Raw genomic sequence first — 26638 nt, 5'->3', positions numbered from 1 at the left:
GCTCCAAGCCCCGTCCAACCTGGCCTTGGACACTTCCAGGGATGGGGCAGCCACAGCTTCTCTGGGCAACCTGTGCCAGGGACTCACCACCCTCCCAGGGAAGAATTTCTTCCCAATATCCCTTCTAACCCTTCCCTGAAGTGTGAAGCCATTCCTCTTTGTCCTGTCCCTCCAGGCCCTTGTCCAAAGTCCCTCTCCATCTCTCTCAGAGCCCCTTTAGGCACTAGAAGGGGCTCTAAGGCCTCCCCAGAGCCTTTTCCTCTCTAGGCTGGGTCACACCTCTGAACCAGGCGAGCATCCCCCAGGATGCCAATGACATCTCCCAGAAGAGATGCCATTTCAAGGGCAAAAAGACAAACAACAAAAAAAATCAAATCGAGGTGAACTGAAGTTTTAACCAAAACTGTTTTTATTTTACCCAAAATTGAGCTGTTTACTGGTGAGTTTGGCAGGGGGGAGGAAGGGGCTCTGCAGGGATCCCGGGGGATGCAGGGCTGGCTGCTCTCCAAGCCCAGAGCGGGTGCAAGCAGCGGCTCCCTGTGACGGAGGGGCCAAAAATAGAAACTTTCCCGCGAGCGGGGAGGAATAATACTTTTCCTGACACTGTTCAATAGCCTTGAGGCTGCAAACGTGGTGATAAGCAGCTGTTTGCCTGTGCTCTGGAACAAGCGTGGTTTATCTCTTCCTTGTTCCAGCCCTGGAGGAAAAAACCCAGTGATTTTGCTGCCGTGGGACCCCCAGGTCTGTATTTTATTATTTCTGTATTCCAGCAGCACCTGGAGATTTGACTTGAATTACCAACCCTGACACGGCCCCGCCGTGCTCTTGGATTAAAAGCCAGAAGCAGGAGGTGCAGGGGAGCTCTGCAGGTTTTAGGGGGGGTGATCTGGGCCAATCTGATTCCTGAATTAGTGGTGTTTTGGGGATTTGGGAAGTCAGGGATGTGGGTGCCCATCCGGGCTGCTCCCCCCGGAGCTTTTCGTGGCGCTGGGAGGAGGAAACATTTCCAGCCGCCTGTGCAAACAAGAGGCCCCGAGGAGGAAACGCAGCAAGTCATGCTGGGGAAAATCCCAACTTCCTTGTGCAAAGCTCAGGGCTCCAGTAGAGGATTAAATCCCAGGTAAAACTGAGGTTTCCCCCCTCCCTCTCTTGCCCTGCCCCAAAACTTGTGCTTTCAGGTGAGGTGATGCCGCTGTCTTGTCCAGGACATGGCAACATTGGGTTTAGTGATGCAGAGTTTGGTGGTCAGGAGAAAACCTTCCTGATACCTTTCATAAAAAATTATATTCAATATTAAGCTGATTTTAGGAATTTTATTAGCCAGCAGCTCTGGGTGATGATGTCTGTAACACTTTAGGGGCCACAGCCTCTTGCAGCACCAGCACGGTGCAGGTTTAGCTGAGTTTTCCCCTCTATAAAACTCCTCAAATCCCCTCTGCTTTCCATCTTCTCTGATGCATGGCTGATACAACCAGAGGCTTTTCCCAGCTTCAGCCCATCTCTGGGAAGCGGGATGACATTAAATTCAAAACAAATTACTTTGTGCATTCGAGTGAGGCTGCTCAAATGCATTTTCTTTCCCTAATGACGGAGGCAGTGGGAATTGCAGCACCATTAATTCCTGCTTTTGCCTCCTGTGAGTTGTCAGGGACTCTCCCCCTCGCCTGGTAAATACCTCATTCGTTGTGTCAGATGCTCTGCTGTGTCCCTGGAATCTTTTGTACAACCTCAGTGCTGAAAAATACCCCCAGCAGCCTGGGAATGCTGTGGGGTGAATCCTGGAGCTGCTGGATGCAGCAGGGATGAAGGGTTTACAGTGAGCTCCGGAAGAGACAGCCCAATCCCAGCATCCCACAGCGTTTCCTTCTGTTTTGTGCCTTTTGAACCCTTTGGGGTTCCTGGCTGTCGGTGCAGGGTGAGGAGATGGGGCAGCTGCCAGGCTCCAAAGAGCTTCCAGCCTGGAGGAAGATCAGCCGTGCTGCTGGCTCTTGGAATGGGAAACTGCCGCTCAGAGGACAATAAAGGTTATTAAATGTCAGGGAGAAATAAAGCTGCCTTTTTTCCCCCTTTTTTTTCAGTTTTTTCCTCCTGGCTGCTCTGGTTTGCAGGCACTTCGTGCTGCAGTCAGAGCAGGGGAGATGGGGATTGGAAGCAGCTGCCTTAGGGCATCCCATCCACTCTGGATTTGGGATGGGGGGTTACTCCTTAAGCATTTGGGGGTTCCAGCCACAGGCCAGGGGCCTCCAGACAGATTAAATGGTTGTATTCCCTTAGTGGGCACAGCCTCACAGGGGGTTAAATAGGTTTGTACTCACTTTCTGGGATGTGGGATGCATCCAGCCGGCTGCTAAAGTGTCTCCAACCCTTTGCCAAGCACAGGGTGTTGGTGACGGCACAAGGGGTGGTGACACCAGCTTTGCTGGCCTCTGCCACACCTCCTGTCCCAGCCCTGTGTCCTCGTGGCTCTGGCAGCAGGAGCACCAACAGGTCTTTCCAGTCCTGCCTGTGGCTGTGTTTTAGCACACGGTCCCTCCGGCAGCTCCCATCGGCACGTCGGGGCGGCGCCCGGGGAGAGGGAAAAGCAGCAGGTGCATCACGGCCTCACCTTGTTTGGCCTTTACTTTGTCAGCTGTAGCTTTAATTAATCATTGGACACCGGTAAATGGTGGCGGAACTGCCTCTGTCACGCCAGGCTGTGTCCGCCCGGGACTGGGCACGCAGGGTATCGCCTCTGCCAGACACTTTGGGAAGGAGCAGCTCCAGGAGGCACCGTCCAGGGGCTGAAGGTAAAGGGCATTTTGGGGCTGGGGGGCAACCTGGGGAGTGGGCTGGGGCTGAAAGTAAAGGGCATTTTGGGGCTGGGGGGCAACCTGGGGAGTGGGCTGGGGCTGGAGAGACCCCTTGGGGTGCCTGGAGGGTGAGTGTCACCCTGTGTCACAGCTGATCCCACCTGCTGGTGGAGTCTGCTGGGAGGAAATACTGAGTACTGACCTGCAACTCCCATGGCAAGGAGGAGGTGTGGAATGGTAACAGTTGGCATATCTGGTGTAGTTTGGAAATTGGGCATTTTTTCGGGTGGTGAGAAGGGTGACCTCAGGGGTCAGTGATCAAAGTGCAGCTCCCACAAGACCCCACATTGTGGTATCTCCCTTGCTCCCCCTCAGAGGCTCATCCACAGCATCGCTGTGACATATCCATTCCCTGGATTTGTCCCTGCACTGCTGCCTGGTCCCAGTTTAACAGATGGCTGGAGTGACAATTACTGCCTCCAAAGACGATATTTATAAATTCCTTGTTGGGCTGTTATCCGGCATGTGATGGAGCTTTACACAAACAGAGAGCTGGGAGTCACTGCTGGCTGCTGGAGCTGGGAAGGAAATAACAGTGCACAAGGCACTTCCAGAGAGCGTGGGGGGTTGTGCTGGGGAAGCAGCTTTGGAGGGTGCAAGTAAAATCATAGATTCATGGAATGGTTTGGGTTGGAAGGGACCTTAAAGATTAACTTGCTCCAACCCCAACTTGAAACGAGTTTGGTTTGGGTAGATTTGGTCTGTGTTAAGAAATATCACTTAGGGGTGACTGGCACTGGCTGGCTGGCATTTCATCCCATTCCATCTCAGCCTGACCTATCCCATCTGATCCCATTGGGAGGAACGTGCTGCATCACAGAGAGCTGCAGGACTGTGAGGTGAAGTTGCCTCTCATGGCTCCTGGAGCTAATTTAGTTGCTTTTATCCTTTTCTTGGTTATGTTGCTCATGAATTTGGAAGCTCTTAATGCAAAACAATTAGGGATGGAGTTCCCTGGGGGTAGACTGATTCCCTTTCTGGAAATGCAATGATTCTTTTGTCCTCTGTGTTCCTGCCCCTTGCTGCTGACCGGGGCAGTTGATGGCAATGCCGATGCTCCGGGCTGCAAGGTGGGGATTGCAGAGGTGCTGGTGGTGTTGGGAAGGAGAACACAGAGAGCAGGGAGGTCTGCAGGGAGGTCACACCTGAACCTCAGTAGAGGTTGGGTGAGGTGGCCTTCTCAGGAATCCTAGTCTTTGTCAGAATTTGGAAATAAAAGCAGGAAAATGGCAAACAGTCCTCTGCCAGCATGTCACACCTTTAACACCTGCATTCCTGGGCTCAAGTCATCTGTCCCCTTGAGCCGGTGACATTCCCTTTGGTGCTGTGGCCTCTCTATCTCCTAAACATCCCCTGCACTCATCCTGTGCTCATGTCCAAATGCTCTGGGGATCCTGGGGCTCCCACCACCTCCTCTCCTGTGCGTGGGGCAGTGGTGAGGGACCACACTGCCTGGGGAACACGGTGAGGTTGGAGGTGATGCTTATCCATGGCTTCTGGTAACTGAGCTGGGAAAGGGAGAGGGGACATGGGACACAAGTGCTGTGCTGGGCAAGCGCTGAAGTGTCACAAGCACTGCAGGTGTCACCAACAGCTTGTTTTGGGGAGGCTGGGGGAGGCACAGTGGGGTTTTGCCCAGTGCAGAGCTGCAGTTCCAGGCTGCCTTTCCCCATGAATCCCATTGGTTTGCACGAACCAAGGGATACCCTGCCATGCCAAGGCTCCTTTCACGCTGCTCTGGGAGCCACCACATGATGCTGGTGAGGTCCCCAGCCCTGTGACACTGGGACAGCAGAACACTGAGCTGCAACCTTTGCCCTCCCAGCAGCCCCACGCCTGCTTCTCACCCATCCCGCTGCCTGGCACGGGCGGGAGGGATCAAAACCAACCTCCTTCCTCCCAGCTCTGCCACTGCTAGTGCGCCACGTGTGGTTTTCCATGCTCCCAAGGACTGGTTTACCGGGAATTGAATTCCCCTGGAGCTCTTTCCCAGGGCCATGTGGACTTGCAGGAAGCAAAGGTAGTCACGAATGCCCGCACAGGCCCGGGATATTCCTGTTCTGAGAGTTTGGTGGAGCCAAACGTGATCCGGGTGTGTCTGGAGGGGAAGCAGAGGGAGAGGAGCCCCCCAGTCCTGCTGCTCAAGCCTGTGTGAGCTCAGCCATCTGTGTTTCCCATTATAAATAGGCTCAGCTTTCCTTTTATGAAAGAAAAAATAGGTTTCCTTTTCTGTGGCATAACTTTTTGGTGCTCTGCAGATTCCAGGGAGGCTGAGGGTAATTATAACATTTTCATCCTCACTCGCCTGCCTTGCTGAGCTCCTCTAGCACACGTGCTGTGACAGATGTTTGCTCACTGAGAGGACCCCGGGGAGACACGGGAAGGGTTTTTCCTCCCTGAAGGAATTAGCATCATGGAGGTGTGTGGCTTTGACAGCCTGTGCCAAGCTCTGCTTTGCTCAGCAGAGGGGTAAGCCGTGTCCCCCTGACATGGGATCCAGCTGTGGGATGGCCTCAGGGAGGGCAGAGCATCCCCAACATCTATCCATGTGCTCTGGCATCTTCTGTGTGAACAACACGCCAAATTGCCATGGTCTGGAGCTTGGTTTGTAACTTGGATCCCAGCTGAGATTTAGAGAGAAGCTAGAGGTCAGCACAGGGCTTGTCCCCTCCAGGTCTTCCCCTGTGTCTGAGTAAGGTGGAGAAAACTCTTTAAAAAGACATAAATCTCAGCAAAGGAGAACTCCTGGCTGTGTCTGGCTCTTTACACCAGCACAGAGGGAGGTTTTCCATGCCCAGACCAGTGGTGTGACACGCAGGTGATGTGCCAGCAGGATGTGAAGCTGGGAGTGCAGGCGTATCCCTGTCCTTAGCCACTTCCATACATGAGGAGAAGGAAGCTCTGGTGACTTCTGCACTGGCGAGTCAACCAGGAATAAGGAAACAGAAGGATTTTCCCAACTGCTGTGCAAACAGGGGCGTTCAGTACGGGAGGGTCCAACTTAATGCCATAAACCAGATTGGATTAGGAGGGATTTGCAGAGGGCCAGTCTGGAAGAGCAGCTTATTTAGGTTTTTAGCAGCCGTGTCACAACCATACATGGTGTGGCAACACTCTGTTGCATTGTGCTGGTGTTGGGGTGTTGGGTTTGAGGGCTCAGGGAGTGGCCTGGAGCTCTTGGGCTGGGCAGGGGAGTCTGGGCTGGGAGAGGGCTCTGGAGTCCAGATCAGCACCAGGAACCTGACATCTTCCTTCTCTTGGGAGTCTGAAGCAAATCTTTTAGCCCATGAGGTCAAGGAGGGTGAGTATCCCTTGGGGCTTGGATGGTTTCCTGTTGTGAGTCTTTTTAATGCAAATTGATTTATCCTTGCGCAAGAGACTTGGTGATGTTGAAGTATCTTTTTGCCCCTGTCCCTCTCTGTGTGCTTTGGCTCTGCTGTGCTGGTGGCACAGCTCTACCCAGAGCAGTTGCCCCTCTTTTGGGGGACTCAGCCCTCACCGTGGGGCCAGCCTGGCCACTGGTGTTACAGGACCTTGGCTTTGGGGCTTTTATCAGAGCTTTTATTTTGTTTCTCCCTGCTGTTGCTCTGCCCCCATTCCTTACAGTGAGATTTTGCATCATGAGGGGCAGTGGAGGGGCAGCACAAACCTCTTCTCTGTGACAGGACCTGAGAGAATGACATGAAGTTGTGTTAGGGGAGGTTTAGGTTGGATATTAGGAGAAGGTTCCTAATCCAGAGGGTGGTTGGGCACTGACCAGGATCCCCAGGGCAGTGGTCACGGCCCCAAGGCTGACAGAGCTCAAGAAGTATTTGGACAACGCTATGAGGGACAGGGTGGGATTGTTGGGCCTGTGCAGGGCCAGGATTTGGGCTGGATGGTCCTTGTGGGTCCCTTCCAACTCAGGATACTCTATTATTCTGTGGTCCCTCTGCTGTCCAAACCCTGGCTCCTTCCCGGAGCTGCTGCTCTTCCCTTGGCCCTTGTGCCTGGCCCCGCTGCGCAAGGGAGTGAAGCAAAAAGTTGCCCAATACCTCAGTAACTTCCACAAAAGAGCTGCTTCCTGTTGTAGCTGCCGAGTAGGTGGGGGTGTCACCCTCTGCTCAGCACCCACCCTCCTCTCTGCCTCCCTCCTGGTGCTGGAGATCCATCCCTGGCAGATGCGAGCTCGGCTGTGTCACTGCTGCTGCTGGAGTCGTGCCGTGTTGTGATGGGGAAGGGAAAATAGGGCACTTATCGTGTGTGACAGACACAGCCACCCCCAGAGCCTTTGTCTGCAGAAAGGGAAGGGAGTGATGAACACCCACATCAGAGGCAGCTCTCCCTGTGCCAACGCTGCAGCTGCAACCCCGGTGCTGGTGGGGCTGTGGGTGCCCATGGGCTCCGAGTGCACTGAGGAGGGAGGAGGGTGCTGGAGGAGAGGAGAGATGTGGCTGCCAAACAGGGAGGCTGTGGGGGATAATTTCAGGCTGAGGATGGAGCTTGGAGAGGGGTTGCCCTCCCAGGAGTGAGAGTGTTTTTAGGGGAACCACCATGGAGAGGTTTCCACAAGCTGCTCGAAAAATCGTGGACATCTCATATGGGTGCAGGAGGGTTGATAACCCAACATGACCCTTGGTGGAAATGGGCTGTCCTGGTCCTTGGCTGCTTCCAGCCATGGCAGAGTAACAGGGTAGATGATCTCCCAGCACCTTGTTAAGGGGAATAATTCCTGGGGAGGGCTGTGAGTTGAGGTGGAGGAGGTGGAGGTGAAACAGGGAGAAGAGGCACAAAACTTACTAGAACCGTAGAATGGTTTGGGTTGAAAGGGATCTTGAAGATCACCCCATTCCAACCCCCTGCCACAGGCAGGGACACCCACTAGACCACACTGCTCCAAGCCCTGTCCAACCTGGCCTTGAATGCTTCCAGGTGCCAGGAGGATGTGTGCTGGTGCACTGCTGGGGTTTCCATCTCCTGTGCTTCAAATCCTGGGTCAACAGCAGAATCAACACATAAAAATAACTAAATAAAGATCAGCCATCCACGTGAAAACCCAACCAGCAAGAGCTGGCAAGGGGGAGGCACTAAAACCCTCCCCATTGTGTTATATAAAAATTGGGGATCTGGGAGGTGTTTTTACACGTCACTTGCAATTTCTGAAGTCTGGCTTAATTATAATAATCACCCCTGGCAGACAGTCGATTAGTGATGCTCTCGGATTTCTGCTGAGCTAAAACGTTGTGTCACAAGCGCCTTGTTTCCTCCGTGGGCTGATGTGATGATGATGGGGGGGTGGCAGCATCCCCTCCGTGTGGGGTTGAAGAGGGCAATGAGCAGTTTCACACTAATTGGCACCATCTGAGATCTCCTGACGAGGATGATCCATGGCAGGAATGACTCATTCGTCTCCCTCACTCCTGCCTGGCTCCAGAGGACTGAAAAGCCCGCGGAGGACTTTGACTCTCTTCCCAGGGTGCCCTTATGTGGCAGCACCTGGGTTTGGCCAGGCTTTGCCAGGGATGCTGCAATCCTCATCCCAGCAATATTTCCCTGGGTTCATACAGTTTTCTGCCCATGGGCCATCCCCCCATGGCATCTCCAGAGGGGGAAGATGCTGTTCTTACAGTCAAGCCTGGTTTTTGTTCCTCAAGGGGATCAGAACAGGACTGGCTTCTGCTGCCAGTCTTTCAGGGTGTGCTGGGTCAGCAGTCAATGTTTCCCTGTACATGGGAGATGCTCTGATGCATGGAAAAGCACTTTGCTCAGTGTTGGGGTGATGCTGGAGCAGGGAGGAAAAGCAGGACTAGGGATACTGGGCTGACACGAAGGGTGGGGGGTTCCAGCCTCCCCTCACTGTCAGGGAGTGCCTTCCACTGCCTGAGGGGGGCTGCTGCTCCCCCAACCCTCAGAGAGACCTGCTGGGCTAATGCAGGCATTGCCTGGGTCCTTTTGGGAGGGCTGAGATGCCCTGGCACAGATACTGGCAAGGGCAGAAGTGGAGGGGTTGGTGGCCTCCTCTACACGGTCATTTAATTCTCTTTGTATTAGAGACTCCTTGTCATTGAGGGCACCCCAGAATTGCCACTCAGGCTTGTAACACCCTCCCTGGGACAGCCCTCCCAGGGTTCTCACCCTTTCCCCATCTTTTGCCACAAAACCCTTGGAGCTTTTTCTCTGGGGGACCAGGAAAGAAGCTGGACCCCAGTGGTGCTGCCTCCGAGCAGGCAGCAGTTCCCCTGAGCATTGCCCTTGTCCCGTTGCTGCACCATCCAGTTCCTCCTCCCCACTGCCACTTTCCCATCTCTGATTTAATTCGGCATTTTTTTCCCCCGTAGTGTCTCACCTGGGAGGAGCAGAGCAGGTAACTCACAATCCTCAGGGGTCTGAGTGATGGGGAGGCTTAAAAACCATCTAAAGGTGATGGAAAGGGCTGGAGAACCCCCCTTTGATGGGGATTCCACCTAATTTTGTTTAATATTTCAGGTGTCATTATGCACAGGGGCTTGCACAGGCTGCTTTGAGTGGTAGAATTCCCCTTTGATGGGGACCCACCTAATTTTGGTTAATATTTTGGATATCTGCATGTGCAGGGACTTGCACAGGATGTTTTGGTCTGGAGAACTCTTTGAGGGGGACCCCACCTAATTTTGGTTACTATGTCGGATATGTGAGTGCACAGGCTGTTTTGGGCTGGGGAATTCCTCTATGAGGGGGATACCACCTGATTTTGGTTAACATTTCGGATGTCTGAGCGCACAGGGCGTTGCACAGGCTGTTTTTGGGGGGCGAGGGTCTCGGTGCGAGGATCCTCCCGGGGGTCCCTGCTCTCTCGGGGGCTGCGCGCTGGCCCGCTGCCGCAGGAAAAGGGGCCGGCGCGGCTCTCGGGAGAGACATCGGCGCTCGGCCGGCCGTGAAAGCCGTGGCCAAATTACACAATGAGGTTTTCCCTTGCCTTTCCCGGGAGCCGCCAGCCGGGCTGTGCGCGCAGCCGTGCGTGCTGCGTGGGCACCCGCGATGCGCCGGGGCTCCGGAGGGAGGGATCGCATCGTCCCTGCCCCGCATCCACCGCCGGCGCCCACGCCGGACACAGCCCTGCCGGATGCTGCTGACCCACCGGCGAGCCGGGGTGCTCCGAGGCTCCTGGGTGCAGGTAAAAGCGAAGGGAAGGAGGGAGGGAGGATGGGGACAGGGGACTCCAGCTCCGCTGTGACCCCGCGCGAGGACAGGCCTCGGCACGGCTGGGGTTTAATCCGTCCTCTTTCCCCATCTCCCGCCGGGTGGTGGTAACCTGCTTTTTCGTCAGCACCCACCTCCCTTTAAACTCAGCACATCGGTTGGATGCATCCATCCGTCCTGCGTGGGAAGGATGGAGGGTCTCCATGTGCTCCGAGGGTCCCCAGGCTCCACCAGCAAAAGGCTTCAGCTGTGCTGCCGTGGCGGCTGCATCCTTAACCCATCCACAGGGGCTTGGAGGCAGCTTCTCCCGTGGGAGTGGGGGACCGAGTGTGTTCAGGGCAGGGAAAACCACCCGTGCCTTTTGGGGAGCTCATTTCCAAAATGCAGCCTGGCCCCCCCCGGGATGGAATTTTGCTGGTGAAAATGGGAATTGTGCAATAAGCAGCTGCGTTTTGGGGCTCCTGGGGATGTGTGTGTGTGTCGTGGGGGGTGTAAGGGCTTTGCTGCTCCAAGTGTGAAAGGAGAAGCCGCTGCTCGGCACAAAAGCCCGGCTTACGTAGCGCAGGTCTATTCAAGAGACATTTAATTCCCCTCTGAAGTCCAGGCGAATGGGGAGCTGCCATCTGGTGTCTGATGGCAGCGGGGGGAAAGGGCTCTCTGGGAAGCGGAGCAAGCTGGGAGCTGCTGGGCTTCAGATTCCCTGGAAATGGCTCCGTTATTAGGGCCGAGCGAGATGGTTCGATACAGTGCCCCGTGTGGGTTAAAGTTGGTTTGGGGAAGGGGAAAGATCCTGCCTGTGCTGCCCACCCGGCAGCAGTGCCCTGACACTGGGGTCAGGAGAGGAGATGCCGCTGGGGAAAAGACCCAGTCGGCCAACACACATCACATGCCAAAAATCCTCCTGCATCAGGGACAGGGACCCCAGTGCAGGCTCAGGGCAGAGCTGGGTGCTGACCCTGACATGCACCGAGTGTGTGTGGTCTCTGCTCCACCTGTGCCAGCGCAGCTGAGTGCCGGTCACAGCTCAGAGCCCCCCTGGCATTCGGGGAATTATTTTTATGAAGTTGCAGAGCAGTAATTCCTGGGCAGTGCTGCAGCACAGCTGCGCCTCAGCGAGGGCACAGCTCGAGCCCTGACAAACAGGGAGCGTGTCCCTGCTGCCAGTGCCGGGAGAAGAGCAGATACACAGCGGGGACAGGCAGATCCAGCGTGGGGGAGTTCCAGCTTTCCAAAGTCCTGGTGTTTGAGCAAGGAGGTTTGTGTGTTTGAACGTCTGTGGGGCGCTTTGGGATGGGGTAGCTGCGGTACCTCCGGATTTAGGGTGGTTTGATGGGTCTGGCACTCAATGGGTCTGCCATCCCTCAGCCATGACCCTGCTGCCAGGCTGTTCTCCCTGTGGGAGAGACACAGGGGAACAGGACTGACCAGTTCCCTGGGAGGAAACAGGCCGTTCCCTTACGGCACAGGGAGTTTTCCTTGGCAGGCACACAGCTTTGCCCACGGTGCCTTTGCAGAGCCCTGACAGGCTGGCTCAGTGCCCGCCGTGGCACGTGCTTGGCTGGGACAGACCCGTGGGTGCAGTGAGGGGGATGGTTGTGTGGTGTCCCCAGCGGGAGCAAGTGGCATTCCCGTGTCAGACTCCACATACCAGCTGCACGGTGGGCAACACAAGCCCCCGGGACCTGGGTGTGCTGTGCACAGGGTGATGGGACAAGAGTGGATCTCCACGGTGGGCTGCAGTGTGGAAAAGTGCCAGCACTGGGAAATGGCACTTTTCCCTGTCCCTCCAGCAGTGGTGACTCCCTTTGTGTCCCTCTGCATCAGGGCTGCATCCTCTCCAGGGCAGCAGGATGTGGGATGGGAGGAGGCAGCAATGCTCTGACCCCCTTCCCGCAGGTCAGGAAGGACTTGTCCCATGACACACAGCTGAGAAACAGAAACACGGGATGTGTTTAAACAACCTCTGCTGCAGAGCAGCCCGAGCCCTGCCCTGTTCAGGGCAAGATGCTGCCCACATGCTGCAGGAGCATCTCGCCCCCGCACAGCAGCGGGATGAACACAGCCCTTGGCATCCACATCCCTTGGCAGGGCATGGATGCACTGCCGGAGATCTCTGCGGAGCTCATGGCTGTGTCCATGCACAATGTCCCAGGGAGCAGAGCCATCCCCTCTGGACTGCCAAGCTAAGTCCTGCAAGAATATTAATTGTGTCTTTCCCCCTTTCCCGGAGCTGAATGTCCCCAGGGGCTCTCCGAGCCCTTGAGCTACGTGTCCAGGTGCCATCCAGCACCCAGGGAGCGGAGAGACAGGAGGGATGGACTCCTGCAGCTACAAGAAGACAGCCAGAGGTTTCTTCACTTTAATTATGGTTTTTAATCATCCTGACAGCTCCAGGCTGGAGCACTGTCTCCATGTAGGATGCGGATGCGAGTGAGGGTTCGAGCATTGTCATTATGTGGGATGTCACCCACAGCCTGAGCTGATAACAGGGATTATCTGAGTTTGTCATCCAGCTCTGGGGACAGGGTGGGAAGGAGCTCATGGGGATCTAAGCCCTGTGGCTGGGAAGTAAGGAGAGCTGGGCCTCAGACTAGCCAAATTCTGCTCCCCTCTGGGATTTCCATCGCAGCAAACTGGGATTGGACCCCACTTCTCAGGTGTGAATTGCTGAGGTCCCTCATCAAACCTGACCTCAGCATCCAGCACACCTGGAAAAAGCCCCAGGGGCAAACCATGCAGGATTTAGGGGTGCTGGGAGATCCTTAAAGCTCATCTCATTCCAACCCTCTGCCATGGGCAGGGACACCTTCCACTATCCCAGGTTACTCCAAGCCCCATCCAACCTGGCCTTGGACACTTCCAGGGATGGGGCAGCCACAGCTTCTCTGGGAAACCTGTGCCAGGGACTCACCACCCTCACAGGGAAGAATTTCTTCCCAATATCCCATCTAACCCTACCCTGTCAGTGGGAAGCCATTCTCCCTTATCCTGTCACTCCGGGCTGTTGTCCTAAGTCCCTCTCCAGCTTTCTTGGAGCCCCTTTAGGCACTGGAAGGGGCTCTCAGGTCTCCCCGGAGCCTTCTCTCCATCGGTGCCAAAAGGGACTTTGCAGCTGCCTTGGGAGCGGGAAGGGCGGGGGGCAGAGGGATGGATGCATGGATGGATGCATGGATGGGTGGGTACATGGATGGATGGATCACAGCGAGGTCCCTGCAGCTCACGGGGTGGTTGGAGGTGTCAGGTTACCGGGAATGCCGAGCTGGGCTGCAGCTGGCTGGCTCCCCACGGGCACCCCGCCAGTCCCTGCTGTGCCGCAGCCTCTGGGCTGCTCCTCTCCCGACAGAGGGAGAGGCCTCGGCAGCTCCCTGAGTGCAGCATGTGGCTCTCCCGGGACGCAGGTTCAGGTGTGTGTGAGGAGAGAGTGTCTTTGGTGTGAGGGAAGGGGGGAGAACAGAGTGCCAGTGGAGGGGGAGGTGATTGCTTGTGGTGGGTGCGTGCTGGTGTCCAAATTTCTGCCACTTGAGGTGACTTGATTTTCTGTCCCTTCCGTTTCTCAGCCCTGGGGACTGTGGGACAAGGGATTTTCCCAGCTATCTGATGCTCAGGGAGGCTGCAGTGTTTTATTCCCCTGCTATCCTGTGGGTCTCAGCATTCCACTGCCCCAAAGAGTCCCTGGGAATGGGAAGGAGGAGGAGGAAGATGCTCCTCCTGCACCCCGGGGGTTATTTTCCCAGAGACACTGTGCTCTGCTCAGTGAAACACGTCAGATTTGGTTTTATTTTGAACTCTTTTTTTGTCTGATGAACTGGACATTTGTCCTTTGGGGTATGCTAATAAATCTGGGTACTTTTGCTCTGGGGCTTGTTGCCTGTGTCCTGGGTTCAGTTCCCTGGAAGGCAGTGGGGCTGTGTCAATGTTGCTGTCGTGCTAGGTTTGTCACTGTTACCTGTCACCTGTGCTGCTGTCTCTGCTCCTGTGCCACCTTGTGCTGGCCCCATGCCCGGATGCTGCAGTGGGGCTGCTTGTACCAGGGTCCCCTCTCAGACATCATCATTTGCCACCTCCTGGAGCAGAAACATTCTCACAGAGGACATGAGTGACTCTGTGATGAAGAAGCAGTTTCAGGGCAGCCCTTTCTTTGCCCTTTTTGCTGCACAGCAGCTGCTGAGGTGCTGTCTGGGATGGGCACATGCTGGAGCATTGTGGTCCATTGCCAGCAGGTGCTCCTGGAGCAGAGCTGCCTGTGGCCTCTGTACCTCCTCTGTAGGACCTTTGCAATCTGGGTTGGATGCCAAAAGTAATTATTTGCAGTTCAGAACCCTATGTCCTCATCCCATTACAGTTTCTGTTGTGTCCAGCATCCCCTTTCCATTCCCCATTTAAGTCAATGTGTGTTTAGCACTGGGATGCTCCACCTCGGAGATGATCCCCTTTCCAAATGGGGTCAGACAGACCCATGAGCAGAGAGGAGGGCAGGAGAGAGGAGGGTGTTTCTCCAGGGCTGCCCTGGAGAATGCCCAGTGTGTTGCCAGCTGCTGGCTCACGCCAGCCCAGTTTTGCCCGTCAGGCCGCGAGATGTCACATCCCAAATATGACATATGGAGCTCGGGCTCAAACTGTCTCTTTTCTGGGCTAAAGGATGGAAAACCCTCTTGAACTGTGCTGAAAGCACATGAGCACTGCATGGGTTTGCTGATTCACGTGGCTGATGGAGAGCAGCCAGCCCTGCCTGCCTGGTGTGTCCCTGTCCTGTCCCTCCGCTGCTGATGGACATCCTGGGGACATCGTAGGTGGTGGCCTTGCCCAAGGTCCATGGTGGTGGTTCTCTGGGGACCTGTCCTCACTCTCATCCTCCCTCTGTCTTTCAGATGTCCTGTGCTAACCTGCCCCCCCTCAGAAGGTCCTGCCTGCCTTAGCCAGCATCCTGCCTGCAATGGCCTCCACACCTCAGTGAGGGGCAGAAGGACAAGTAGCAAGTCCCTCCAACACCACCACATCCCCCAGGAGAGCCATGGAGGCCCCTGTGGATGTGCCCGTGGGGAACCTCATTGACTTTGATGCTGAAACACCCACCTGCGACCCCTCAGAGCCCGCTCCTCCCACTGCCCCCAGTGACAACGGGCACCTGGGGGATGCAGGGGACGGGCACCTGGGGGACACAGGGGACGTGGCCGGGGAGGAGAGCGATGCCACCGAGTCGGCGGACAGCGAGAATGACATGGGTGACTCTCCCCGGCACTGGAGTGGCTACCACCGCTCCTCCTCCAACGAGTCCTTCTCCTCCAGCCAGAGCACGGAGTCGGCGCGGGACGAGGCGATGGCCGAGCGCCGGGAGTTCATGAGGCACTACGTGGAGAAGATCTTCACCGGGGGGTAAGCAAGCAGGGCCAGTGAGTGCTGCTGAGCCTGCTGCCAGGGAACATCCCATGGGATGAGATCTGGCTGCTTTCCCACTCCGAGAGCATCGGTTTGTGTCCTTCCCTGGGCTTGGCTAATGCAGCTTGTTGCTCCACAGCATCGGAGCTAAGAGGACATGCAGGCTTTGGCTTGCACCCCTCTCCTGAGCACATCCCAGCTCATCTTCCACCCCCATCTTCCCTCCCCTCTTCTTTGTCCCCTTTCCCCTGCCAGGGGCTCACTGTGCCAGGGGGCTCACCGTGCCGGGGGTCTCCATCTCCTCTCCCCACTGCGCATCTCTGCTGATGCCCGTGCAAATGCCGGTGGCTCACACGTGCCCCGGGACCCCCAGGCAGCCCTGGGCTCTGTCCCCATCCCTGTGGTCTCTGTATCGCGGTGTCTCAGCGCGTCAAGCAGGATCGAGCAGACGGAGCGTGATGAGCAGCAACAGGGCTTGTTTTCGCTCTGGGGCACCGCGCCTGTCTCTGGAGCTCAGTTTCTGCTCGCACCATCCTTGGCTCTCCTCCCTCTGCCTTTGGTTTCCCCCCTGCCAGGGAGGAATAAAAGAGCAGCGTAAGCTGAGGGATGACAAAATGGATGCTTCCATTCCCCTCTGCCTTCCTCCCGGCATTGCAGCGCCGGGATGTTGCTGCTCAGGGATCATGTGGGGGAGCGCAGCTGTGCTGGCTGGCTGGGGGACGCCGGTCACATCCTCAGCTTTAATGGTGTTTTTTAAATTTTTCCTCATTTCAGAGAGGATTTGGACCAAGAGGAGAAGGCCAGGTTTGGTGAGCTCTGCAGCAGCGAGAATGGGAAGGGCAGGGAGTGGTTCGCGAGATATGTGAGCGCCCAGGTAAGGGGAGTGATGGGGAGGGAGCAGAGATCCTTCACTAGACTTTTGAACAGCCTGGGCAGGAGGGTCAGAGTCACAGAATCACACACAGAATCACAGAATATTCTGAGTTGGAAGGGACCCACAAGGATCATCGAGTCCAGCTCTTAAGCGAATGGCCCATACAGGGATCAAACCAGGCCAGGGGAATTTAACTGTACCCCAAAGCAGTATTTTTGGAGGGCAGAAACTTGAGGAAAGGGAGGAACCTCAGCACAAGGAGTACAGGAGTGAATAAATGCATCTCAAGGCAGTTGAATACATACTTAGTGCAATGTGGGAAAGCACTCATTTGTTTTATTTAAAATTAAATCCCACCAGCACCTGGAAATGACCTATTCCCTAAAAGAACCATCCAGAGAGGCAAACCACTGTTTCTGAGAGGGAGCCTAGCTGTGTGTACTCTTTACCCATGTCCCATGGTGGAGGTCCCAGGGTGGGCTGAGGCTGTTCTTGCTGCTGTGCTGAACCCTGGGCTCTGTCTCTGCAGCGCTGCAACTCCAAGTGTGTCTCAGAGCAGACCTTCTACCGCCTGATGCAGTCGTTCGCCCTCGTGCTGTTTGAGTAAGTCCTGGGGGGAGTCTGGGGCTTTGTTGCAACCACCAAAAGCCCCTGAGATCAGAGCCATGAGGCTGTTTGAGTTTCCATCACTGGGTGTTTTCACTGAATCCTTCCTCCATGTCAGGTGTCACCAGATGGATGATTTCAGCCCCGCCAAGAACCTCATGACCATGTGTTTCACCTACTACTACATAGGTAAGAGGCATCTGCACCCTTGTGCAGGCTTTGCTGGTGCTGGGGACCTGTGTGATGTGAGCCCTGTGCATGGGAAGCGTGGTGGAGGGGCATCCCAGCTCGCCTTGTTCTGGGTGACACTGATACCGAGTGGAAAAGAGCCTCCATGTCTGAGAATCTATGGATACCTGGCAGAGCCCCTTGCTGGGGTGGTAGCTCATGGGGATGCTGGTTTGGCATTGGCATTCTAGCCAGGGATGTTTGCATGTGACAACCCCCAGATGTTCCCCGACCCTGGGTGTAGGATGTGAACACCCCAGCCCAGAAGCACCTTGGCTTGTTACGTGGTGTGTGGTGGCCACTCCTCCACAGAGGGGCTGGATTTTCTACCCAAAATGTGGATGAAGATAAAGACCTACAGGAATTGGGGTGGGATAGGATCTTGGGTGTTTCCGTCTGGCTCCTGGTCTTTGTGCTGCATCTTGTAGATGGAGCAAGTTCCCCAGGAGCTGTCAGCACTCAGGACCATGGAATTCACTGAGCTCCTGATGTGTTTCCCCCAGGCAAGCCCCACGCTCTGCCCTTGGAGGCCAAGGAGAAGCCCACGGGCAGCATCGACTCGTACCTGAAGTCGGCGAACACGTGGCTGGCGGAGAAGAAGGACATCGCAGAGCGGCTGCTGAAAAACACATCAGCCAAGACAGAGAACGTCAAGGGCTTCTTTGGGGGCCTGGAGACCAAACTGAAGGGTCCTGCCACCAAAAAGAGCGAGTGGGTACCACTCCATTGGGTGGGCAGGGTGGGCTGGGGCTGTGACCAAGACAGAAACCTCCTGGGTTACCATGGCCATGGGAAGGTGGTCTCTAGCCTGGTCCCATGCTTTGTGCACTAGTCATTGTCACCTCATGGTCTGGGAGTCCTGTGTCCCTTGGGTGTGGAGTTATGTGGTTCCAGGATCGTGGTCTTCTGCGTCATCTCTGTACTGGGTCTGACTGGGATGAACACCACCATCTCCTAGTCACCTTTCTGGCCCCAGGGAAAATGGCACGGGAGTAGGGGGTCTTTCAAATGAGGGTGCTTCCTTCACCAGGGGCATCATGGGCTGTCAGGGGGGACAGGACTTTTGGGAGCTGACACTGTTTTCTGTGCCACAGCGAAGGTGAGGACAAACCGAAGGAGAAGCTGAAGAAGACGGGTGAGTGGAGCCAGGATTGCTGCAGTGGGCATGGTCAAGGCATCATGGGGGAAGGAGAGAGGGCTGGAAATGCTGGAGTTCCTTGTTTTAGAACAATCACAACTCTTGTCCTTCAAGGAGCTTGTCCTCAGTGTCACAGGCTGCAGAGGTTTGGGCATCCACTGCCCTGCACTTTTGTGGTGCATCAGTCTCCCCCAGTCGCTGTGTGTGCTGCCAAACCAGTGGTCCAGTCCCTTGAGTATTAGTGGGCTAATACCTGCCCACAAAAAGCAGCCAAAGCTCCTCTTCATGTTGCTGTGGATGTATTGAAGATGAGTGTTTGGTTTGCAAACCATCACCGCTTCTCGGATGCCAAGCTGGGAGGGGGGGCATAAAATCTTTGCTTGGGTGGGAAGCTGGGAGTCATCCAGACCTTGGCATGTGACTGTGTCCCCCCCCCCAGTTTCTGTGCAGAGCCCAGAGGAGGAGGAGAAGAAAGGAGAGAAGATCTACCTGTACATGCACCTCAAGCAGCAGCCAATCTGGTAAAGCCCCCAGGGCGAGCTGGTTCCTGCCTGGCATTGGCCTCCATGGGGAGGGGGTTTGTCCTCTTGTCCCACATGTTCTCCAGATGTTCATGAGTGCCTTTAAGCTGCTGCCTCTAACAGAGGTGACCTTGGGTTTTGGCACATCCCTTGTGCTAATGAGAGCATGTTTGCAGCCACAAAAGAGCTGGTCCAAAAATGGATCAAATCTGCCAGACTTGTTTGGGCCATCCTTGAGTCACCTCCTGACCCCTGGGAAGTGGGTGAGCTTGGCTCTGAGAGGATATGGGGACAGGCTTGGGGAGATTATAGAATCATAGACTGGTTTGGCTTGGAAGGAACCTCAAAGCTTATCTCATTCCACCCCCCTGCCATGGACAGGGACGCCTTCCAGTAGACCAGGTTGCTCCAAGCCCCATCCAACCTGGCTTTGGGCACTTCCAGGGATGGGGCAGCCACAGCTTCTCTGGGCAACCTATGCCAGGGCCTCACCACCCTAATTGTAAAAAAACCTTCCTTTTATCTAATCTAAATCAGATACCAGGGACCTTCCCCAACATCTCCCTCCCTCCTGCAGGCACAACCTGCGGTTCTGGAACGCCGCCTTCTTTGATGCCGTGCACTGCGAGCGCAGGAAGCGATCCCCCACCACCAGGTAGGACATTCCTGGTGGGAAAAGGAGACTCTGTGTCCCCTCCAGGCCCCCCAGGGTCTAAGGCCTAAGCATGAACAACCATGGGGAAACGCTCTGCTTTCCACCCTGGATTGCAAAGCTTCTGGGACCACTGGGTGGTGGGGTGGGCAGGTGAGATCCACATCCTCATAGGAATTTGAAGGTTTTCTTGCTTGTTTTGCATTGGTTTTGGAAGAACAAAGCCCTAGAGGTGTGCCCAGAAATCCCAGCCAGGGTTCAGGCTGTTGGTGCTGTTTGCCAGCAGATCTGGGAGATGCTTGGTGCAGCCCTCAGGGAGGTGCAGTGGATGGGAGGGGATGTCCTGTGTCCCTGCTGTCCCCAGGAGGGCTGTGGTGACCAACCCTGGGTAACCCACAAGGACAAGAGCTGGGGATGGCAGCAGGGCCAGCCCTGAGAGCTGGGAGGATTAGGACAAACCCTGCAAGGGGAAGGGGCTGCTCTTGTCACAGGGTGGCTGTGCCTGGGCATGGGGACCCCTCAGGGTGCAGGGGTGGGTGAGACACTCTCCAGGCTCATGCCCATCTCTTGCTCCCCCATGGGGCTGCTGTGAGGGTTCAAACAATTCCCTCCTCTCGACTGCAGTTTCCCTGCTCCGAAGCCAGACCCTCCCGCTGTTTGTGAGTGCCTTGAGGCTTTGAGCTCTGGGGTGAGAGTCCTCGAGCTCAGAGCATTCGAGTGGCCCCTTTTCTGAGCACTGACAGCACCTCTTGAAGCAGCCAGTCTGCCTGTGTCCTCCCCAAATCCTGAGCTAAGCCATAGCAGCTCTGCCTCTCACCCTGGGATGCTCTGCCAGGCTCAGCGCACCGATCAATCCCTTTTTTCGTCTTTAATGCTCTTCCTTTTTTTCCCTAGCAAGCACTGAAAGAGGCTATTGAACAGTAATGGAACCATAACTGCATTTGCTTTGATTAAGCCCCAAATTAGCAGCAGCAAATGTCTCACAAGGACATACGCCACCGGCAGCTGCTCTCTGCTCCGGGTGCCTTTCCCAATTAATCTGATGGCTGAGTCTGCCTCTGCTGCAGAAACAAGCCTGACTAACAAATGAGCTTTGGGAGCTGCAGCCTGGAGTACCCTGAGTATCTCAGAGGGGGTTGGAAGGTGGTGGTGACCCCCCCGTAGTCCTCTGCAGAGGATAACAGGAGCCACTGGGTGAACCGGGGTGCTGCTTGATGGACTGAGGATTGAAATCCCTGGCAGGAGAAGGTGGTTGGTGAGGGCTGGGTTTGAAATTCCAGGTTGATGCTTGGCCATGGCAGGTGTCCAGAGGGTCCCTGGGGACGGGGTACCCCATCTCTGTGGGGTGCCCAGGGCATCTCTGGGGTGGCTGGGTCGTGTCCTCCTGGGGCTGCAGCGAGACCTGGGGAGGATTTTTCTCCTCTGTGGGGGGAGGGTGGGGAGGGGGGGAAAGGAATCAGAACTAAACTCCTCTTTTTCTCTCTCTTTCCTTTCTCTCTGCCTTCTAACAACCTTCTTCCATCTCTTCTTCTCTCCGTTCCCCTCCATCCCTCTGTCTTGCATGATCTTTTCACGCACCACTTTTGTCGGCCCCGTTTCTGCTGCCGCTCCAGAGGGAACACTGGGGAGGAAGAGGAGAAGAGGTGTGTCTGTCCCTGTACTTCATTAGTGTCCAGAGGTTGATGCTCACTTCAGGTCCAAATCCTGCCCTGGGGAGGGGAGTAAAGTGTTTTGGGGGGCTCTGGAAGGTCCTTTCTCCACTGGGGAGGAATGGCTGCCAAAGGTTTGACCATGAGCATCACCCTCACTGAAGGGCCAGAGAGGTTTAAAATGGTTCCTCTTTAATGTGGTTTTTGAAAAGGAACATGAATAGTTTTAAGCTGTGAGATTTTGCTGGGAACATCCCTCTGGGCAGGTTTTGGACATGAACTGAGTCTCTTTGTGGAGAAAGCATCCCCCTCTCCTGTCTTTCCCGCTTGCTCCTGGCTTCTGCTGCCACACAGAGGTGCTGAGGATCCTTTGCCAGCTGGAAAAGCTGGTCCTTTTTGGGTTTTTTTAATGCACTCTTTTGCTGCCATCCCTTTGTAAAATTAAAATTGCAAATGGGGGCTGCATGTCACAACTGGGAGCATGTCCTTGGAGCCACATCCATCCGTGCCTCGAACTGGCATCAGGGCAGAGGACAGTCATTGCTCCTTGCTGGAGCATGGGATCTTGGAGCAAATCACTCCAAGTGGTGGCATTAGCAAGAGGATGAGGGTTTTTTGAAGTCTGGCAGTAAATCTTCCGTGTGGCTAAGGAATGTATTGGCAAATGGATAACCTAAATATTGCTTGGAGCGAGCACTGCTCAGGTTTGCTGTGAGGGGGGAATGCTGCTGCTGGAAGAGGGGTGATGCTGAGCAGTTGATGAACAGTTCTCACCAGTTCCAGTCACTGCAAAGCTTTCCTGGATACCCCAAAATACAACCCCACAGCCCATGGGGTTGTTCACCCCTGAGCCTGCCCTGCTGGGCCAGTATGAAGATCAAAGGCTTTGAGTGGAGCCACATGTGGGTTTTCCCCCTTCCCAGGCATGTTACTCCCCAGTAATAAGCCAGAAACACAGCCAATTTTTTTTGAGGGGGCCACTTTGATAATGTTTTTTCTCCCTCCTTCCTCCCTCAAAAACATAAAAAGGCAGGAAAAAAAATGTTACAAACATGCTTCTTCTGTAAGCGAGCCAGTGGGTTCTGTGAAGTTTTGCTTCCAGATTTCAAAGCCCCTTAATTTTTCTCCTCTCTTTTCAGCCTCCAGATTTGGCTGTAGGTTTTATTTGTTATCGTAAGCTTTATCTGGGAGAAATTACACCTTTTTTTTTTTTTTAATCCTTTTAAACATATTGTATGTGTTTCCAGAGCCCTATAAATATGAGCTGGTAAATGAAGGCTCAGCTTAAAAGCTTCGCACACCCAGGCTGGGCTGGGTTAACGAGAACGGGCTCCCTTCATGAGGTCAGCCTGGCTGAACACTCATCCTCTTCCAGTTTCAGCCACGCAAATGTGCACTGGGCTGAGCCAACCTCACTGAACTTAGGGTGAGACCCCATTGTCCCAGCTGTACTTTCCACCCAACACAGACCCCCCCTTCCTGCTTGGCGTTCCCGCAAGCTACAAATGTGTGTTCTGCTCCTGGTGTTCTCCTCTTCCTTCTCCTCCATAGAGCTATTTTTCTTCTTCCTATCCCTGTTTTTCCTTGCTTTTCCTTGTCTCATCCTTGGCTGTAATCTCACCTGACTTCTTGGGAAGGGCCTGACTTCACTGTGGGGCTGTAGTTTCCCTGGCATGCATGCACTGAGCCCCCTGCCACCACCCCAGGGACATCCCTGAGGCACAGGCTTTATTCCTGGGATGGAGACTCCTGCCACTGCCTAGAGCTGGTTGCAAACATCTAGAGCTTAAAATCCTCCATCCTTTAAGGCAATGCTGCAGTTGCAGGGAGCTGGAGTGGAGCCGGGGCATCCTCAGGGCACCACTGGGATTTTGGCACATCAGCCCTGGAGAGGGGCCGTGGGGAGGGGTATGGGAACCCCCTGCGCTGTCGGAGGGGGAGGTATGTTTGGGGAGCAGCTTGCTTGGGGCTCAGGGAGTTGGAGCCCTGCTGCAGATGGGGGAAGAGGTGCCTGGTACCCCCTCTGGCACCCCTTCCAGTCTGGGGGGCTTCAGCAGAGCCCTGCTGGGATGGCCATCCCCCTGCTTCCTCCTCATCCCCCTCGCTGAAGCAATGGCACTGAAGGTGAGCTCTGTGCTGGAGCAGTCAGTGCTAGTTTTAGCTCTTAATCGAGGCCTTTCAGGACAAAGCCAAGGCTGAATAAGACCTTTCCCTGGGGCATCTCTTGCTTTGCCCCAGGGCAGGAGATCTGTGCATGGATGCAGCCTGCGAGCTCATCCAGCACAAGAGAAACCCTCTATGGCCTCCTGTCCTCCAGCAACATGGCCTAGGGTGGGAGAAGGCAGGCAGGGGGTCCTGGGGTGATGGTGGTGCCAGATGGACTTGTGCCTTTCAGAGAGAAGTGGTGCCACATGACACAGGAGGAGCGTGACGACAGCCTGCGCTTCAACGAGAACATCACCTTTGGGCAGCTGGGGTGAGCAGGGCAGGGGGACTGGCCCTCCTGGGGACCAGCTGTGGAGGGGGGACACCTGACAGATGTTCCCCCACTGGAGATATCCCTTATGGTGTGGAGGGTGCTTGAAGCTTCCCCCTGGGAGCTGCTCCTGCCCCGTATATTGAATATCCAGGTGCCAAAGGGCGTGGGAGAGCTCTACCACAGCTGAGCACCATCCCAGTGCCCAGCACAAGGGGCTGTGGAGAGGGAGAGGAATGTGGGGGGAAGAAAGACCAGCTTGGCCCTTCCCTCACCAAGAGCATCTCTGTTCTCCCTCAGCACCTTCATTCACAACATGCTGGCGTTCGGCCTCAACAAGAAGCTCTGCAGCGACTTCCTGAAGAAGCAGGCGACAATCGGCAATTTGGATGAAGGTAGGGGAGATCCCAAGGGATGTGCACCCCCATCATGGGGTCCTGGAGGGATGAAGCGTAGATGGGGTGGTTCAGCACCCTCCCAGAGCTCTTTTCTTTCTCCTCTGCAGAGCAATACAAGCTGCTCAGTGACCACATCGAGCAGATGGCCACCGAGTAGCCTCCTGGCTGGCACGTGGTGATGGAGAGACGGCAGCCGGACAGGTGGGGAGGGGAGAGAAACCCACCTCCGGGGCTACCTGAGGCTGAAGCTGGGATGCTTACAACAAAAATCACACACACAAGCTGCAATAAAACCTGCATGATCATCCAACAAACTTTAGAGCTGCACCAGGGCAGCCTGTAGACATAGGAGCTGAAGAGCCCCCTGCCCTCGCCAGACCCTCCTGCCTCTATTTTCAGAGTAGACAGTCCCAAAAGTGAACTTTGTCAGTTAAAAAGCAAAACAAATCACAAGGCAAAAGCAGAAAGAGAGCGACTGTGCAGCCCCCAGGTGCTCAGTCTTCAGCCCCCCATGAAAGGCTGCTGTGGTCTCCAGTGTTTGCAGCTCGGTGCTTTTCTGAGGCTGCCATGGATGGTGGTAAATCCAGAGGTATCCAAGGCTGCTTTTCCCTGCCGCCATCCCCTTGATGAGCGCAGCAGATGCTGGAACTGTACTAGGGATGCAGGAGGAGAGGGCAGGGATCACATCCAGGCACGGGGGCTGCATCCAGCCACCGAGGAAGCCAGTGCCAGGGGGAGCAGTCGGCTCTGCCCCCAGTTTGATCCATCTCCATATGTCTGTAGTGAGGCACCGGGTGCTGGGAACACGTGGGTTTGTCCCGGCTGCTGAGGAGGATGATGGGATGCAGCAGCCAACGGGAGGCTCTGGGTCACTCAGGTTGTGTTGTGTATCCAGGGATGTCACCACTGGCTGGGGACACTGGCAGTGCGAGGGGTTGGTGGGAGCAGAGATGGGGCTGGCAAAGTGCTGCTACTGTGCTCAGGATACAGCTCCTTGGGAGCTGGAAGGAAATCCTTCCCTTGGGAAACCTTCTCTGTACTGCCTGTGTGGTTTTGTACCTCTGGGCAAAGAGGAAACACAGTTTGCTTCATATCATTAGCCTGGATCAGTAGGAAAAAAAGCCATGGCCTTGGGCAGGATTGTGGGAAGAGGAGGCAGAGGAGAACCTCGTGGCTTGGGAGGAGGCAGCAAAGCACATCATCCTGCTCCCTGCTGCCCTGTCAGTGTTGGGATGTCGCTGGATTGTGACATTTCCCAAAGCCTCCTGGCTTCCCGCAGCGACCGTGGTAGCAGATTAATCGCTCTCCTTCCCCAGGCTGCTCCTCGCTGTCCCCTCCTTCCCCAGCCTCTTTGCTCCAGCTGATCATCCATCAGACCTGAAATAGCCCTGTCTTAAGGACATCTCCCGTTCTGCTCAAGGGATGGCAGCTCCCACTGTGCAGCATATCTGATTTTTCCCCATGGATCTTGGCATGGTGGTTGCAGAGAGGCTGGGGACATGAGGACATCACTGGGGACACGGGGACATCACTGCTCCCCTCTGCAAGGAGCATCCCATAGGGTCAGAAACCCCCAGCCCTGCTCAGCCAAAGGTCCAACATTCAGTCTCACCCCAAAAACATCATCTTGAAACACAAGTCTAGGTTTCAAGAGACCGTCAGTCCATTTTTCCCCATGCTGCCAGCTGTATCCTGTAGGATAAATAGCATAAAATGGTATTTTTTCCATGTAGCTCTTAGTTTCTGGTATTATTTCTGAGCATCAAAGTGATGCTTTTACCTAAGCTGGGCTTCCCTTGCTGCTGGGGATGGGACTTGGCTCCACGTTGGGTCTTGTAGGAAGGATGGATCCAGCACAAATTTTCCCTTGGCCATTCCCAAACCTGGATAGAGTTACTGGAGAAGGGTTTTTGCTGGGGTGAGGGGCAGACATTGGTCCCTCCAGCAGCCCCTCAGCTCCATGAACACCTTCCTGATGGACAGGATGTGCTGGACCACAGGCAGCTCAGCATCCTGGAGCATCCTATCCCCATGACATCCCTGTATCTGTCTCCACTCAGGTCTTCCCCAAATCCTCCTTTATTTCTTTATTATTTTTTTTTTCCCAACATGAAAAAAGAAGTTCAGCGCTGAAGTGTATATTATTTGCATGTGTATTTTTCTATTAAAAATAATTAAAATCAAATAAAAAATATCCATAAACCCTTCTCAGCCGGGACTGTGTAAAGGATGGGGTGAGAGAGAGAGAGAGAGATTGGAATAAATTACCTTAAATATTAAATTTTTGTGCTCCACTGTTGTCGTGTGTTTTAACCACCTTCTCCATGCTTCCTGCTTGGCCTTGGTGTCCCTGGTGCCTTCCCAGTTCTGCCCTCATCATCATCTGTCTTTTGCTGACCTATTTTTTAATAGAGAAAAATTGATGCACCTTTTACAGAGACTTTAGTATTTGCCCCAGAGCCAGAGAGGCACATGAAGGAGATTTAATTTTTATTTTCTTTTCCCCTGTGCTCTCAATCTCTGCCAGTCACCACTGAGTTGATGACAGAGCTGAGATCCTGCTCTGGCCTCAGGACATTTGATTTCAGTGTATTTAAAAATCAATTACTCACTATTATCCTATTAAAAAAAGATGTTCCCTTAGGTTAACAGGCTGGGAGTGTCATCCTCCACCCAGGCTTCGGAGTCCACGTCCCCTTGGGTCTCCATATGG

At 54.9% G+C, this 26638-nt stretch overlaps 2 protein-coding genes across 6 annotated transcripts in view; one reads left to right on the top strand and one right to left on the bottom strand.

Moving 5' to 3' along the window:
• MAP1LC3B (microtubule associated protein 1 light chain 3 beta) overlaps positions 1 to 26638 on the bottom strand; it is a 155554-nt gene that overhangs the window by 48341 nt on the left and 80575 nt on the right. The gene's annotated exons all lie outside the window — the stretch shown is intronic.
• KIAA0513 (KIAA0513 ortholog) lies at positions 564 to 26198 on the top strand. 5 transcript variants are annotated; one of them, XM_051805744.1, is made up of 14 exons: positions 564 to 741; positions 2630 to 2786; positions 14876 to 15380; positions 16158 to 16257; positions 16787 to 16860; positions 16982 to 17052; positions 17595 to 17802; positions 18186 to 18226; positions 18669 to 18750; positions 19328 to 19405; positions 21016 to 21045; positions 23447 to 23527; positions 23828 to 23922; positions 24033 to 26198. In XM_051805744.1, the coding sequence occupies exons 3-14, from the start codon at positions 15019 to 15021 to the stop codon at positions 24080 to 24082; spliced, it is 1272 nt and encodes a 423-aa protein (XP_051661704.1). In that variant the 5' UTR covers positions 564 to 741; positions 2630 to 2786; positions 14876 to 15018; the 3' UTR covers positions 24083 to 26198. The 5 variants fall into 5 exon arrangements, with proteins under 5 accessions (XP_051661704.1, XP_051661705.1, XP_051661702.1 ...); XM_051805745.1 differs by lacking the exon at positions 2630 to 2786; XM_051805742.1 differs by lacking the exon at positions 564 to 741 and having other exon boundaries at positions 2193 to 2786.

Source organism: Manacus candei, unplaced genomic scaffold, assembly GCF_025592945.1.
Source record: "Manacus candei isolate 608988 ecotype Guabito, Panama unplaced genomic scaffold, ASM2559294v1 h1tg000065l, whole genome shotgun sequence".
Lineage (NCBI taxonomy): Eukaryota > Metazoa > Chordata > Aves > Passeriformes > Pipridae > Manacus > Manacus candei.
Note: the sequence above shows the minus strand (reverse complement) of the source record. Positions and strands in the feature narration are given on the sequence as shown.

Excerpts from the sequence above, each read along its gene's own strand:
- KIAA0513 (XM_051805745.1), top strand. The coding sequence starts at position 15,019 with ATGGAGGCCCCTGTGGATGTGCCCGTGGGGAACCTCATTGACTTTGAT. Across the intron at positions 18,227-18,668 it reads GGAGAAGCTGAAGAAGACGG|TTTCTGTGCAGAGCCCAGAG; the intron begins GTGAGTGGAGCC and ends CCCCCCCCCCAG. Across the intron at positions 23,528-23,827 it reads ATCACCTTTGGGCAGCTGGG|CACCTTCATTCACAACATGC; the intron begins GTGAGCAGGGCA and ends GTTCTCCCTCAG.